The sequence below is a fragment of the Cydia strobilella genome, chromosome 15, assembly GCF_947568885.1.
Source record: "Cydia strobilella chromosome 15, ilCydStro3.1, whole genome shotgun sequence".
NCBI lineage: Eukaryota > Metazoa > Arthropoda > Insecta > Lepidoptera > Tortricidae > Cydia > Cydia strobilella.
Window position 1 is genome coordinate 7,205,012 of NC_086055.1, and position 18,397 is coordinate 7,223,408.

Sequence of the window (18,397 nt, forward strand, 5' to 3'; positions counted from 1 at the left end):
TCGGTGGGCGAGTCCAACTCGCACTTGGTCGGTTTTTTAGTTTTAGGAGTCAGTATTGTTACTAGTATGTGTAGGTACACTTCATTGGTTTAGCATATCGTGAAAAACGATATAGGTACTTTCCTTATTTAACTATTTTCTCATATTTTTCCGGAACCTTCAAGATAAGTCTTTCGCTTTTCCCTTCCGCCTTTATTTTCAAATTTGCATTCCGAACGAGTAGCGGAGCGCTGTCCTGGGGAAGTTTTCCCTGCGGACACTATCTGAATATGGACTATGGTTGCTTCACGTATCAAGCCAAAAAAGGTATTAAGGGAAAAAATCTGTTTTTTGTTTTGCTGCTGCTGAATCTTCACGTTTCTATAGTAAAGTGATAACGATTTTTTTCTAGTAGGAAGGTAGCTACTTGCGAGTACCTACAGTATCGAATGAAAATCGTGAAATTGAACTAAATTTATTAAAATGAAAAATTATACAGTTATCAATAGTCATGATAATTCTTTAAAAAAATTCGCTTAAAGAAGTTTGAATTTGTTCATCAGATGTTACAATATGAGATAGGTAGGTAATCATTTTAAGAAAGTATTAAAAACTCTTTAAAAATAACTCGAAGGCCATATTGACCGGTATTATAATACTGAAGTAATGCCTGTGAGTAGAAAATCACCTACCTACTCACTAACCTACATTCCTTTTCCGGATTTAAATATGAAACACCGCAGTTCACATTTGTTCGTTAAATATTCGCACGAAACTGCGAGACGTAAAAACAGAATAACGTTTCTCTTTTGCAGCATTGTGGTTCCAGCGTCACAGTTTCACTGTAAACTTAAAATCTGTTTACCGAATATGAGCCAAGCGCCAACAAAGCTCTAAAGCAAAGCTTCTCCCAACACCATTTGGCACCGTACCCATTTAGCTAACTACAAGGAACAATATTTTTACGTTTAGAATGGAATTAAAAAGTGACACGGTTTATTGCGATAATATGTGAATATGGCGGTAAAACAATAATTTTGACATTTTTTTATTAATAATATCAGTCGATCAGGTTTATCTTGAGGAAATGTCTGTATGGGACCCATTGCCTTAAAGCAATAAACAGTCACAAATCTGGCACCCGCACTTCACTGCCAATACATCCTGACGTCACCATGTAACGTCGCTAATTGCTTAGAAGCCGTTTCGATGTATGAAAAAGAAGGAAATTGTAATTTTGCGTTTATGTATATTGTTGCTAAAAAAATTTTAATAGGTAAAATGTAAGGAATCGAATGGTAATATTATTTTTTTCCTGTTTGGATGTAAAGCAAAATATTTTGAAACTTTGAGGTCTTGTATTATTCGCATACTTATATTTTTTAGGTTTCCAATTTATTGTTATAAATTTCTCATTTTCTATCTATTTAACTAGATTATATAAAATTCAACATGTGTCAACAACCCTATTGTACGAACCCTTCAAATTCACTCATGATTTGTCTTGAGACAAAAGTATAACAACGTCAAATGTAAGTGCCTACATATTTCTAACTTATCTAAGTTCCTTGTTTCGCCGCATAGTAAACTAAAGGACAGCTATAGGTATTACGTTTGTACATCGCTCCGGAGCTCATGTCGCCCGCTGTAATGTGAAATTAGTTGCGGGTAGTTTTGCATTTAGACCGAATGCGACGTTATCTCGAGCTCGCTGCGCCACAAAAAGGTCCGCAAAACTCCATGAACATTTTCGGCACCAACCCCTTCAGAAGCTCTATTATAAGAGAGATCTATTCACCCTCCTTTGTTAAAATGACGACGTTAGCTAGGAAATACGAGTAGGAGCATTTTTTCAGCGTGAATATTACAATTTAAAGCGGAAAATCTTTAAAGCAAAATGTGGTGTACATTTTTTCTAATGAAAGTATCGCGTTTTCAAGCCCTCACCCGGAGTGGTATCAAAATAAAACGCATTTCGCTTTAGCACATTTCAGCGGAGTTCTCTGCAGGTAGTCTAACTTCAAAGCGGCTTACAAGCGGACGCCCCTAGATAACATTCGCTAATTCACTTTGATGTCGCCCCCCTTGCCTCTTCCCTCGCTAACTCGTAACGAGAAAACACGTCTTAAAAGTTTAAGCCCAATGCGAGGTAAAATATTATTAAACGTTCCAAACAATTTTCTATAATTCATTTTGCTTTCGTTAGAAATTGTTTTCGGTGTTTTCTCGAACGTAACTTTCTTGACGGTTTAAATAGAACACCCTGAGTTTTTTCCCCGGAAAACTGTTGAAAGGGAATTTAAAGTAAGAATGATGCTCGCGAATGTTTGATGGTATCCCTTTGATAACTGACATGTTACTTGCTGTAGACTAAAATGTAACCTCATTATTTTTCATCTTATTTTTATCGTCTCACAGTTGCAGGGTCCTTATGCCTCATGTGCAATAAATAAGGACCATTCCATCAGAATTTCTCTCGGAATTTCAGATAAAAACCTTTTTATTGCTCCCTTCTGTAATGGAAAGCCACTAATATTTGGCGTAGGCTTTTTCAATCGCCTTCTTCATTACGGTCATTTTGGTGTATGTGGGGTATGGTGTATCCCGTAGGGGCACTTATTAAGTGCGTGTGCCTCACATAAACTAGCCGTTCTATAGTGACCTTACCGACGAAGTTTTACTCTGGTTACAAATACGAATCGAGCAGGAATTTACTCCTGGATTATGTAACTAGGTTATCAATATATTCTGATTTCAAATATTTACATATCCATATTTAGTACTCTTTACCTTCTAGTATCTACTAAAACACATGCGTATTGCCCACAATTGTTCCCAAAAAATAAAAATAAATGTTTATTGTTTATTGCTTTCTTCCTTAATGTATTTTACATGTAAGTATAAATTACAGACTACATTAGGGATCCTGTTGGGCACAACTATTACTATAAAAAGAACTTAATATACAATTATTTTAAGCCAATGTTACACCAGAATAATTCGGTCAAACTTACTCGAGTGGGCAGTTAATACTTATCAAGCTTTTAGCCATATTGCTTTGTGTGGCTTACAACATCCTTTCATAACGTAGATTGAAAACGATACAAAGCCACCGCAAGAACGCTTTGTGGGTCATATTTTTACTTTCGTTGTTTGCATGGTGAACTCCGAAAACTTTATAACATTTAAAACTTTCGCGGTTTGAACACATATTAAATCACATTTACAAACGGGAAAGGGATAACGGACAAAGTAGGAGCAGTACTTAAGAAATTCTCCATCAAGGCTGTATACAAGCCGTTATTCAAAGTAGCAGATCTTTTACGCAGTCCAAAAGATGTCATTCCGTATCAAAATCCGGGCGTTTACAAAATAGAATGTAATAGTTGCGGAAGTGTGTACATTGGTCAAACCAAACGACGTGTGCAAGAGAGAGTGAAAGAACACATAGCGGCAGTTAAAAATCGCCAAGTACACAAGTCCGCGATCGCCGAACATCTACTAACATGCGGCGCAAATCACTGGATTGAGCTTCATAAACCAAAAGTTGTCTCCACTGAACGCCATTATTATCCTCGAGTTGTGCGAGAAGCGATTGAAATCAAGAAGCACCCCAAAAATGTTAATAGGGAAGATGGTTTTAACTTATCGGCAACTTGGGGACCAGTGATCCAGAAGTTAAAACCAAAGGATCTATCTTCGGATGTGTGCGCGGATGTCGTGTGTTGCGTGTCGGACTATTGACAATAATTAACATTTATGTGTAGTGGGTGGTTTGAAAATGTGATGTCTACCTCAAACTTTAAATGCACTTTTCGTGGGGTAGTCACACAAATCTCTGTTTTGACATTTTGCTGGGACGTCAGTTAGTCGCGACCACGACCAGTGAAACCTGTGTCGAAACGTCGGTAAATAAAGGTAACAAAATAAATTCGCGATAGACCCGTTTGTAAATGTGATTTAATATCCGAAAACTTTGTTGTTTCCAGTTAAGCGGACAACACGGACTATTTTAAAATAACATTTTAATATGAATATTTTATAATATTGTCTTCGGTTACCGCGATAGTTACTCATGAAATAAAACTATGAAAACGGATTATATCGCGTATATTGAATTTATAATACATCCCGACGTTTCGAACTCTTTACAGCGTTCGTGGTCAACGGGTGACTGAGGAAAAATTACAAAATGCAAAAATACCCACATACTAAAATAATGAACAATCATAGACTACAAACTTTAAGGCTGGTTGTACATGCAAAATCGGTTCATAAGGCTAGTTATACACTATAATTGTTTTTCAAGTAAAGATATATATATATACGCGATAAAAATAAACTATGCCGGCTCCAACCCTACACCCCCTACCCTACCCTTTTAGTATGTGGGTATTTTTGCATTTTGTAATTTTTCCTCAGTCACCCGTTGACCACGAACGCTGTAAAGAGTTCGAAACGTCGGGATGTATTATAAATTCAATATACGCGATATAATCCGTTTTCATAGTTTTATTTCATGAATATTTTATGATAATAAAAATATTTAATTTGGCTCTTATTTCATAAATTGCAAAAATATTGAATGAAAATATGCGACTGCAAAAACATACAATATTTAATTGCAGCAATACGTAAATATCTTTAAACCGTATTTTTACTAGGTACAGATAGTAAGTACTACTTTAAAAATAAGACGTCAACCAAGTGATAAGGGACATGCAAGGGAGATACGATATCGGCCCGCCCTTTAAAACACGCATTTAGCTGTAATAATTGTAGATAGTTATAATTTAAATATCGAGATACGAACTTGCCCGTCGATAATCGAACACCAAAACACATGTTTAGCCTCTGTTAACGTATCGTACAAGTAATTACTGAGGAATCCCCCCGCACGTAAGTTAAAGGCCTCTGTATGCAAATACAAGGTGCGCGACGTGCGACAGTGTTGCCAGGTATTCGCATTGTCTAGCATCCTAGTTACGACTCAATTATCTTCAGAAAGTAAGGAACACCAATTAACATCCTTTTATACTGTCTCTACTTCTCTTAGCTGCAAAACGAGTTTTATTAAGGTAGGCGCACACTGATTGTTTATTAGGAAGATGTTGTAAAACATCAGGTCGAGTTGCGTCGTGGCACATGGCCATTGGTCAAATAAGTTACCAACACGTTTATATCAATGGGTTGCTTCCAGAAGATAATGTTTGAATTGAAAACAAAATTGACTTAAATCGAAATATTTTAATACAAGCCATTATGACTTCGTGCTGCGTGTGGGTGGGCCGCTTTTTGCACCAACTTAATAAATGGACAAGCGAAAATAATATATTTTTTATACGTGGCCGAAACCTCGTTGTACAAAAAAACACATTAGAACACCCACAATACTTGTAGGATAGGTGGAATAAAGGATGACTCTCGTTAGACCTGGCCGTGACCGGGCCGGAGCTTCCGGCGCTTCGTTTTCTATAGAAAGCATCACGTGATCACCTGTCATGTCATAGAAAAGTAAGCGCCGGAAGCTCCGGCCCGGTCACGGCCCGGTCTAACGTGAGTCATCCTTTAATAGTGCTAACGTAGTTAAAACCCGTGAACACTACCATTATCCATTCATTTAAATCACAAAAAGCAATTAACATGCCAACATTCGTGCGATATACCTAATAGCTCTCATATATGCGCTAGGCTCCCCTAACCTGTCTACATAATTAGTCCTTAGCTACACTTTGCATTAATTACCTGCATTCGCCTTGACATAACACTTGCCCTCGTACGAAGCTATACTTACCTCATTTTGTATTAGGACGTAGCATGCATGCTTGAAAAGCACGTATGCACTCAGCTTTATAATAAACACTACATCGCTTTATTTGCAGTTGTAAAACACAAAGGTCAGCGGCATTGGAACCTATCCTGGGATATAAAGCTTCAATTTCCTTTGAGCAGCGTTCTCTTAAGTGTACCTATATTTTAAATTTGTATTGTAAAGGAGTGATGCACGTTCATTTGCAAGTGTCCACGGCTAGATTACGTTTTGACATGCCTTAACAAACAGAAACCAGTCGAACGGGAGTCGGATCGATTTACTTTATTAATTTAAAGATTATGCTGCGAATAACGATTGGTTTATTCTAGGTATGATCGATGATAGGGTATCAATCGGTTTTAATAAGGCTATCTGATGTTGCAGCGGCGAATGCTTTGGTAGCGGGGTGTTGATAATTGATCTTGATTAGAACATATTTAACGGTGGAGCAAATTAAAACATAATTACGTGAGTGTAATGTATAAGTACTATATATTACAAACACAAAGCCGATAACACATAAAATACAAAAGGTAAAAATGCGAGATCAATATTCAGGCTTGTGATTTTCAACGAAAGCCGTTTTCAAGCTAAACAAATTTACATCAGGATGATCCTTTGATTTAGGTATTAAATAAGCATTAGGCAGTTGTATATTTTGGACTCGAACGGCTTTTTAGAGATAGGCTCGAAATATAATGGTATAATGTAAATGGTATAATGTAATCTAGTAAACACCTTTTTTCTTGATGTTAGTAAAATTATACATTAGTATTAGCTTTTAAGGTGGCATTCGGATGACGCAGTAGCATTACTGTTGAAACGTTACTGATGCGGCGTTGACGCGAGAGATGTCAGTGCTAATTGCATTGATAACTGCGTTGATATCGTCGCCGCATTATTGTTGGGATTAGAACGTTTAATCCGCCACCCTTTTGACAGTGTCATCCTATGCGTCAATATACAGCAGCAGCGCGTAACTTTGCAACAGTAATGCTGTTGCTGTCGTCATCCGAATATCACTTTTACCTTCAGTGCTGCTTTGAAATATCCACTTAAAATAAAATAAGCTTTTGCGAACAGTACTTATAATATTTCTCTTCTATCCCGTTGACTTTAAGCAGTAATTTAATGAACAAACTTTCAAACCACCAACTTTAAATTCCAAAGATTAAAGTCGCCGCTTAAATACAAGTACTGACTCCAAGCGAAACTTAGTGGCTGCAAAGAAAACATTCTACTACTAAAATTCTCAGAAACGTATCAGACGAAATTGTCAGTATGCGAAATCAACCTTAAAGTCTGCTCAGCAAAATTCAAATTAAAATCGACGCACAAAAATATGAGTTCAAGAAAGTAAATACGATTTTTACATTCGCATTCTATGTATATACATACTTACCTAATAAACTTCTGTGTAAGAATATACAACGTTATTATTAGGAGCAATGGCCGTGTAAAATAAAAAGGGTAAACTCGGATGCACTCGATTCAGCAGTAAATTGTGTTTATGGTCGACTTGGATTATTGCTGTTGTTTTATTATTTTTATTAATTAATAAAAAGACCTGGGTCACTTTTCACTAACAATTTATTGATTCCTTTCTTTAAGCAAACGGTGATCTGAAATTTGTAGTAAAACGACCAAGTACATAAAAAAACCATACATGCAAATGGGTGTATTTTCGCGGCACTAACGGCTTTTTAATAAGAATTTAAGTTGTTTGAGAAAAATCTCTCCATGGCTCGTCTGATCATATATTTCGTTAAAACTATTTGTTTAGCTTTATTATCTATTTTTTGTTTCATATTTAAAAAGTTAGGGGCAGACCTATTATGGCCGGTCCGGATTTCGAAGCGTTCCTTTCTATGGTTACGGGACCCTAAAAAACTCATTCGGTATCAGTAGGTATTTAATTGCTAGAACCAAGTCTTTACGCGGAAAAATGGTATAAAATCTGTCAATGATGCCTTCCTCTTTTTATTTGCCAGCAGGTAGTAAAGTTAACCATCAGAATTTTTGGTTTTATCTTCTGCTGTTATTTTTCATTTCTAATATCGCTCAGCGTTGGAGCAGTTAGACTCAAGAGCAAAAAGTGCCTGTTTGTATATAAACTTTTCTTATTTTTCATTTTTAGGGTTCTGTACCTCAAAAGGAAAAAAACGGAACCCTTATAGGATCACTTTGTTGTCCGTCCATCTGTCCGTGCGTATCAAGTCCCTTTATCTCGGGAACGCGTGGAGGTATTGAGTTGAAATTAAGGGTCTACGGTCCCTTGAAGCTGTAAAAAAATCAAACTTCTAAGTGAACGTAAAAAAAAAGATACGGCGTTTATGCCGCAAAAAACGTAGATTTCGACATTCTCAAGGGAATCAAAATTAATAGGGTACTTCCCGTTGACCTAGAACTATGAAATTTGGCAAGTAATATCGTCTTGCTAAAATAAATAAATATCTTAATAAAAAAAAAAAAAAAAAGTTACATTTGTACGGAACCCTCGGTGGGCGAATCCGACTCGCACTTGTCCGGTTTTTTTTGTTTCTCCGGGTATTAAACCTCATAACATCCAAAAACTCAATTCGACTATACATACGTCAAACCTCCTAAAACATATATTTTCCAAGTTATTCGCATAAAGCGCACATGCACGCACTAAGTGCGCGTACGACGCTTTATATTTAAGAGAGTATTGTCAATGGCAGGTGGGATATTCAATAACCCCATTGTGCCATTACAGGTAATCGCAGTGCGTTTTATACGAGGTGACGGCGCGAAGTGTCGAATTTATTGCCGCTGCTTATCTTAACCTAATAATGTAGCTTTGGCTGCCGACTGGGCGGAATGTAGTGTGAATATCTGGAAATCGTAGTGGTGCGAGTTCTCCTTGTTGTTTCTTATATAGTTTCAAGATAAACTATTTTGGAAATATATTTGTTTGCTTAGTTACCTATTTGGAACCTCTATAAAGCGAGAACTAGTAATAATAGCCATCTTATATATTTCTGGCCATTTCGAATAACTGTCTACTATGACCAGAAACATTTTATTATAAAATGGTCAGAGCGGGAGAAAACGTTCCGTTTCTCACAAATATGAATGAATGAATGAATATTCTTTAATTCAGACCATGTCCATATACAATTAAATATGATGTACTCATCTAAGGTGTGGTCGGGTAATTCCAAAAGTGGACTCAATTAATTATGATCGAATTAAACGGAATTACGTTTTTCAGAATTTGTTTATCTGTTAACATTTTTTCCTAAATAAAAATACATTTTTAACAATTGTGATTTATGTGTGAGGTGCGCACCTATGCACTCCCACTCATCTACGCGAGGGCCACCGCGGGGACGGCGAGACGCAGGGGACGGCGCGGCTGCGCACCGGCTCCCAGTCGAGCGGCGCCCGCGCCTGACAGTGCCGATCCCTACTCCGAGCACGACGCACGTCGCTTTGCCCGCGCGCGCACGCATAGTCGCATACGAGAACGCTTTTGATTTCAATCTTAAACTTTCCTATCTTCTACCGCTCATTCTTCGGACTACTTCGTTTTTCTCTATATTGTAAACTTCTTCCGTCATTACATCGCTTGTTTGGACTCTTGTGGTTTTATTTATAAACTATAGTGATAGCTAAGCACCTTATAGCTGGTGACCGCGGACGTTTTTGCGATACGCAATAGTTATAACAAGTTCACGCGCCGTAGTGAGATGTCTGATCCCGTTGAGCCCGAGCGACCGGTACCGGATGCGGTGCAACAGCCGGCTAGTGGCGAGAACGTTCGAGAAGTTTCCGGAGCATCAGTCGATCGGATAGCGTTCCGACTACCACCGTTCTGGCCTGAGGACCCGGAAGTTTGGTTCGCGCAAGTGGAGGCTCAATTTGAAATAGCGGGAATCACAAAAGATGCTACGAAGTATTTTCAGGTTATACGCGAGTTGGATCATAAGGCAGCGCGCGAAGTGCGGGATATTTTAACTAATCCACCTCAGTCCGGTAAATACGACAAGTTAAAGAAGGAGTTGATCAATCGCCTGTGTGTTTCGCATGAAAATCGCAAACGACAATTGCTCATGCACGAAGAATTAGGCGACCGGAAGCCGTCACAGTTTCTCCGCCATCTTAGGGCGTTAGCGAAGGATGACGTCAATGACGACTTACTGCGTACCATGTGGTCGAGTAGGTTACCCGGAAATGTTCAAGCGATTATAGCGTCACAAAAATCTGCGACGTTGGAAGATATCGCGATATTGGCAGATCAAATTATGGATGTCGCCCCCGGTTCTTCACAAGTAGCCAGCGCTAGTTCCAGTACGTTCGAGGACATGTTTGATCGTCTAGAAAAATCTATTACGTCACGCATTCAGAACGAGTTATCGCAACAGATCGCGCAGTTGAATTTGAATGGTAACCGTGGTCGGCGTGCACGTTTTACTAACAGGTCGAGATCACGCAGCAGATCGAAGTCGCGGGGTCGGAGCGAGTCTAGAAAGCCAGGTATGTGTTGGTATCATAGCAATTTTAGTAGCGATGCACGGAAATGCATACCGCCTTGCAATTTCAAGGCGGAAAACTAGTGCGGCAGTCCATCGAGGCGACTACCAGCTGTCGCACCGCTACCAGTCGCCTATTTATTACCGATAAGGCTAGCAAGATTCAATACCTTATAGATACTGGTTCCGACCTCTGCGTCCTACCAAAGAAATATAGATTGGCTGGTAATAAGGCTGAAGATTACCTCTTATCTGCAGCTAATGGATCAGTAATTCATACGTATGGCACTATTACTCAACATTTGAACTTAGGATTGAGACGGGACTTTACCTGGAAGTTTGTGGTCGCTGGTGTAGACAAACCGATAATTGGTGCTGATTTTCTTTCTCATTATGGACTTCTTGTCGATTGCAGAAACGGAAGACTCGTCGACACCCTCACTTCATTGACAACGACCGGGGAGCTCAGGCGTTGCGCGCAGATGAGTGTTAAGGCAATCTCCGGCACTAGTGAGTACCACCAATTATTAGCTCAATATCCCAGTCTGACGAAGCCATCTGGCGTACCACATGAGGTCAAGCATGCCACGGTCCACTACATACGTACCACACCCGGCCCCCCGACATTTTGTAGGCCACGTCGATTGGCTCCTGATCGTTTGAAGATAGCCAAGAGCCAGTTTAACGATATGCTACATGAGGGAGTTGCACGCGTGTCAGACTCGCCCTGGGCGTCAGCGCTTCACCTGGTTCCTAAGAAAGGGAACGGTTGGAGACCCTGTGGGGATTACCGGGCACTCAACGCCCGAACTATCCCGGACAGATACCCGGTTCATCACATTGAGGACTACGCGCATCGACTTTTTGGCTGTAAGGTTTTCTCAACAATTGATCTCGTAAAAGCATACAATCAAATACCGGTTTATTCAGAAGATATCTGCAAAACTGCCATAACAACGCCTTTCGGAATGTTTGAATTTCCTTTCATGTCGTTTGGCCTTCGGAACGCTGCCCAAACCTTCCAACGGTTCCTGGACGAGGTTCTCCGTGGTTTGGATTTTGTATATTCATATATAGATGATGTCTTAGTTTATTCTCAGAGTCAAAAGGAACATGTGGAGCACCTGAAACAAGTATTTGACAGGTTCCAGTCCTACGGCATCCTCATTAACGAAGCCAAGTGTACCTGGGGACAGCAAGAAGTCAACTTCTTGGGATTCGTCATCTCTGAGGAAGGCACCCGTCCAGTTAACGAAAAGGTACAGGCTATTTTGACATACCCGGAGCCCAAAACGGTGGCCGGTCTTCGTAGATTTGTCGGCATGCTGAACTTCTATCGGAGATTTATTCCTCACGCTGCTGAGAACCAGGCGCCTTTAAACAGTATGCTAGCTGGTCCAAAGATCAAGAATACCACCCCCTTATCCTGGACTCCAGAGCAGCTTAGTGCTTTCGAAAAGTGTAAGTCCGGTCTAGCAAACGCTGCTTTACTAGCTCATCCGGAAATAGACGCGCCACTCGCTCTCGTTACTGACGCATCAAGCACAGCCCTGGGCGGAGCGTTACAACAGTTGGTGAAAGGTGAATGGCAACCTCTAGCTTTCTTTTCGAAGAAAATGTCTCGTACCCAACAGCAATATAGCGCGTACGATCGCGAGCTACTTGCAATTTATGAAAGCGTGAGGCATTTCAGATATATGGTCGAGGGCAGGCATTTTGTAATATATACTGATCACAAGCCCATAACCTTTGCTTTTCAGCAGAAAGACCGAAAATGCTCGCCAAGGCAATTTAATTACTTGGATTTTATTTCCCAGTTTACCAGCGACATACAGCACATCTCAGGGAAATCCAACGTCACTGCGGATGCACTCTCCAGGGTCGAGGCTCTCGCGGTGCCACCTGACTTCGAGACTCTCGCTCGAGCTCAGCAGGATGATGTCGAACTGCAGAACCTTATCACCACACCATGTTCATCACTGCGGTTAGAAAGAGTCCCAGTGCCAGGTACCGACATTTATATATATTGTGATACCTCTCTTTCGAAACCTCGCCCGTTCATCGTCGCATCTATGCGAAGACAGATGTTTAACACCGTACATGGCATGAGCCACGCCGGAGTTAAAGCCACAACAAAGATGGTAACAGACAGGTTCGTTTGGCCCTCCGTGCGAAAAGATTGTCGTGCATGGGTACAATCCTGTGAGCCGTGTCAGCGTGCTAAGGTGCACCGACATACCTCTTCACCACTCGGTACTTTCAAGACACCCGGACAGAGGTTTAGTCATGTCCACATTGACTTAATTGGCCCATTACCACCATCTGCAGACTACAGGTACTGTTTTACTGCCGTAGACAGATACACTCGCTGGCCGGAGGTGAAACCGCTTCGAGATATTACGGCTGAATCCGTCGCTGAAGCATTGGTCGAAACCTGGATCTCGCGATTCGGTTGTCCTCAAATCGTCACGACGGATCAAGGTCGACAGTTTACCTCACGCCTTTTTAACGCCGTTACAGATCTTTGCGGTGCCAGGCTGAGCCGAACTACTGCATATCACCCGGCGGCCAATGGAATGGTCGAACGGCTGCACCGGACGCTTAAAGGAGCGATCATGGCCCATAACGGCACCCGCTGGACTGACGTTCTTCCCATCGTCCTACTCGGTCTGCGAAGCGCATGGAAGGACGACCTGCAGTGCTCGGCTGCAGAGATGGTGTATGGTGAGCCTTTAAGGATCCCGGGTGAGTTCTTGCACTCTAATAACTCTAACACGCTGCAGCCGATAGAATTCGTTAAGCAATTAAAAGAGCATATCTCGAAGATCAGACCAGTACCTGCTAGTAGTCATGCATCAAAACCAGTATTTGTTCACAAAGATCTGAAGACATGCACTCATATTTATTTACGTACAGACGCTCTCCGAGGAGCATTAGAACCGCCATATACTGGCCCATATCATGTACTTAAAAGGACAGAGAAGACAGTCACCGTAGAACTTCCCAGAGGACCGGTAACTGTATCTATTGATCGTGTGAAACCTGCCTTCACTTTGGCTGACACCTCTCCTACCGATCTTAATTTACCTTCTCTTCTGCCGATAAGAACCACTCGATCAGGCAGACATGTAAAATTTCCTGATTATTTCTCGGCAGGACGCTGATTCTCCCAGGGGGGTGGTGAGGTGCGCACCTATGCACTCCCACTCATCTACGCGAGGGCCACCGCGGGGACGGCGAGACGCAGGGGACGGCGCGGCTGCGCACCGGCTCCCAGTCGAGCGGCGCCCGCGCCTGACAGTGCCGATCCCTACTCCGAGCACGACGCACGTCGCTTTGCCCGCGCGCGCACGCATAGTCGCATACGAGAACGCTTTTGATTTCAATCTTAAACTTTCCTATCTTCTACCGCTCATTCTTCGGACTACTTCGTTTTTCTCTATATTGTAAACTTCTTCCGTCATTACATCGCTTGTTTGGACTCTTGTGGTTTTATTTATAAACTATAGTGATAGCTAAGCACCTATATGTGATTTTTATTAATAAAAAACAAAAAAAAAACAAACAATGGCGGGCCTATAATTCCTTGAAGTGTCACTTATAAACGATCGGCGTTAAGCCCCTAAAAAGAGAAGTTCACTTCAAAGGTAATTCATCATCGATTTACCGTAAACATTTTATGATACCCGATTTTAGATAAGCGAATCATGATGTTAAACCGTTAGCTTTTATATTTCATGGGACGATATAACAGATATTGTTGCTCATTTAGGTAACATGTTTAAATGTTGTTGGAGAATGCAAGAAATGGCTAAGAATATACAAATTAAGAACATTCTCTACTCGCTAACGACCAAGGATCATGATCCTGAAATAAATATAGAGAAAAATAATACTTATATTTAATTTATAAGGAAGTAGGTGGGTATATTATATTATATATACTCGTTCTGCGCGCAGGTCGCGCGCCTTTGGAACCGACTCCCCCTTAATATTAAAAAAGCCCCAAATAAGTTCGCCTTTAAGAAATCAGTACGTGCTTTCTTTGCTGATAGAATGAAGAATTCTTAGTTTTAGTTTTATAATTTATATATTATATTGCATATATTAGGTATATGTATTATATATATTGTATATGTATTTTGATGGTCTTGCATATGTATATTACATTTTAATTTAGCTTTGCGTATTATATTTTGTTAGTAGTAGTAGCACCGCCCACAATCTCTCTGCTTTGCCCTAAGGTTGACTGGTAGAGAATGCTTTTGGCATTAAGTCCACCTTTTGTACGATAAGTATTTCTTTTGTGCAATAAAGATTAAATAAATAAAATAAATCTCATTCATAATACCTACACATAAATGCCTACTCACATGTATGGAAAATTAAACAAATACGTATATGCAGGTATGTAGGTACATTGTGTTTATAACTAGTAGGCTTGTGTAGTACATGTACTAAAATAAAAAAGACACGATTGCCTCCACTGTACTAGACCGAACTATTCCCTAATGGTTCTGCTCTTAGTACTTTTTAGTACACTACACGCGAACGAACCAACCAAAACTAAACGTCGACTCTCTCTGTGTACTACTATACTAAAAGACCGAACTAGTACAGTTGTGAGATTGTACTAGTTGGTATAGCGATCTTTTCAGTAAACGAGCATATGCACAACTCTAATAACTAGCATACGTAAAAATTAACAAAAACGTAATTAACGTAGCATGGCAAAAATTGAAAAAGGTGTGTTAAGATGGTTTGGACACGTGAAAAGAATGAGTGAAAGAAGGCTAACAAAGAGAGGGAGAAACGGGGGGTTGGAAGGGGTAGACCTCGGAGGACTTTCTCTGATCAGATTGGGGAAATCCTGAAGAAAGACTAGGTCAAGAACACCCTAAACCGGCGCGCGTGTATGAGGAATGTTATGAAAGCCAAAGAAGCGAAAGAGGTGTATCAGAATCGTAGCAAGTGGAAATCCGTGGTCTCTGCCTACCCTTCCGGGAAATAGACGTGATTATGTATAGATTATATGTAGTTAGCTGTTATTTGCGGGTTCATTTCGCTCAGAGTTCAGACTTGTCCGCACAAGTATTAGTGCGAGCGAGACGCCCGCGCAAATAACAGATAACTGATATGATTCCAATATCATTCTAATATCGGTTTGATGTCCGTCCACGTTCGAATTGGCCTGTTAGTTTAGTTTATAAGATCCCAGCTTTAATATCTATTTTTTTCTTTTTTTTTAAAGTAAAACAAACTTTTGTACAATATGTGTAAAATAACAATCGCAGTTTTATACATTTTATTGTTATGTTAATTACATTCTATAAAGCGTTTTTATATTCTGTATCTCATTTTATTAAATTAAATTACAATTGCATTAGTCTTATACTTCACAATAGAAATAAAAGTGGTGTTTCAAACATTTGCGGTTTTAATTACCTATTTTTTTTATCAAGCGTGTATGGTATGTCCACGCCTGATGGTACCTATTGCCAATCCTTTAGATGACATAATTAAGAACTCGCTATGTTGAAATCTTAGTATTAACTATTTTTTGGGTAAAAAGTAATTGTTGCTGCTGCAAATGTCAACCAACATCATTGTCGATGCCTGGATTTTTGACATCTGCAGCATCATCTTAGTACATTTACAGTATTTATTTCAGGCGACATTCGGTATAAAGCAATAATTCCCTTAACAAGTATACCGTTTACCCTTAAAAGTTCGGCATGACCGCTGCGAAATTCAACCAGGTGTAGCGGCCACGTCGCTGTTGTGGTCTCAGACATGGGTCCAAGTCAAAGGAAACTACTGTAATCGTATGGTCACTTAAGACTCAATCATTTAAGTAGTTAATTTAAACGTGACGTGCACCACGTTACACGTGTCCAAGTGCGACACACTGATATTTATGTGATATCATTAATTTATATCGTGTTTCTGAATACGAACTTAGCAGGCCAATTTTGAGTTTTAGTTATTCGATCTGTTTCCGATATGATACTGATGATATTTCTTCAACCAAAAACGTCACGTTTGACACTGACAGAATAGTATCATATCGGAAACAGATCGAATAACTAAAACTCGAATTGGCCTGTAGATCCATTATTGTCCTCATATTGTAGAGATACGTTCGATGAGCAAGTGTAACATAAATCAAGTGTTCACATATTGAACGTTTGTTATCACGTTTGAATTTTGATAAATTATATATTTTTGACCTGTGGCTGTGTCTCCCTCAAAAGTATGAGTGTTTAAGTGTACCTACCTTACTCGTACATGTATGCGCGTGACGGTAAGCGCTTTAATGACATAAGTTTTAGGCAGCTTACAGTGTCAATTAAATTGTACTGGTAACCATGGTAACTCCAGTTTTTACCAGTTAACCCCGGGTTAGTGAATGGTGCAAGTGGCCCTTATAGGCAGACCTTTGGCAGTTTTAATATTGCTTCTTAGTTGTCCGTGCTGGTTCTTTGGAAACGTCCCGATTCTACAATTGTCAGCATTATGTTTAGAACACCTTTCAAAATTTGGGACCAAAGCTCAAATATTTCAAGTCACCAATATACTAAATAATCGGAAGATCTTCTAAAGTTACTGCTAGTATCAGAATACAAACTATTCTCATAAGGGAGGTTCCTATTACATAAAACTTAAGCTTGTAGTTTGTACCATACGTCCTCTCCCTTGCGGTCCAGTTTACAGTAGTCCTTTGTTTGGAAGCATCGCCCGCGGGCTGTCATCAACCGTTAAACGCTGCCCGACGACGAAAAACGAGCCCGTAGCTTTGTTAATTTCATGGCGGTTTGCATTTGTCCTTGGGCGAGACCCTGTTACAAATATATTTACCGCTTCGTAGCGCAAAAGGTGGCTGGATATTCAGAACTGAATATGTCCCTGGCCAGTTACATGTTAGTTTAAACTACATAATTGTTATAACAGTTAGAGCAGGTGGTAAAAGGACAGCTTTTAATGAATAGAGTTAATTACGTAGATTGATACTAAATATTTGTTTAGGTGTGTAATATCTAATACGTGTCTTTGAAATTATAGTTAGTTGAAATTCAATGAGGCACTTGCAAACCAGTTTCATGTTTCAGTGAAAACTGTTTTATATTAGATCTGTACTTAGTTTGTATTTAAAGGGGCCCACTGACTATCAGTCCGCCGGACGATATCGGCGTGTCAGTTAGAACAAAAACTTGACAGTTCCGAACAACTGACAGGCCGATATCGTCCGGCGGACTGCTAGTCAGTGGGCCCCTTAACTCTTAAAACTTTTATTACTTACTGACAATTATATTAGGGATGGGACGAATATGGACTTTGCTGAATACGGATATTCGTCCGAATGTTCAGTTCAAATCTTACCGAACCGAATATTCGGCGGAATAATGCGGTTCATCACGAAACGATTTAATTATTAAAGTTTATTATCAAAGTATATTTATATCAGACATGATATCGACGAACCTCTTCATAGTAATAGATGATTTACAATGACCACGGGTACACTAAATAATTCCGAATTTTTTTATTCCGAATGTTAGAATGTCGAATTTTATCATTCCGATTTTTAAATGCTCGACCCGTCAACATTCCGACTGTCGTAATTACGAATGATAAAAATCACGAAGATTTATACATATTTCCGAAAACCCATAAAGCCGAATTTTGTAAATTTCGAACCACATAATTCCGATTATAACAATTCCGATGGTGAGAAACACCGAATTTAACAATTACGATTTTTGAAATCACGAATTCCGAATTGCCATTATTCCCAATTTTTCAATTCCGAACCACATAATTCCGATTACAACAATTCCGACAGTGACAAATAGCGAATTTAATATTAACGATTTTCAAAATCACATTTTGAATTGCCCTTATTCCAAATTGACGTGATTCCTATTTTGAATATCCCAATTTTTAAATTTCCGAATAACGATATTCCGAATATATTGTTAAAGTTCGTTTTCTTGAGGGTCGCATTTCCAAACTAACCTAATCCACTTTTATGGCAACAGTTCGTTTTCTTTGCGACCCCAAAGTTCCTAGTTCTAACCTAACCTAATCCACTATTCTGGCAACAGTTCGT

The 18,397-nt window shown here is 39.7% G+C and overlaps 1 protein-coding gene across 1 annotated transcript; it reads left to right on the top strand.

Annotated features, from left to right (window-relative positions):
* The first annotated feature begins 9,504 nt into the window (after window positions 1–9,504).
* On the top strand, window positions 9,505–10,283 carry LOC134747935 (uncharacterized). The gene is made up of 2 exons (XM_063682612.1): window positions 9,505–10,086; window positions 10,236–10,283. Exons 1-2 carry the CDS (start codon window positions 9,505–9,507, stop codon window positions 10,281–10,283), a joined length of 630 nt encoding a protein of 209 aa, XP_063538682.1.
* Window positions 10,284–18,397: the final 8,114 nt, after the last annotated feature.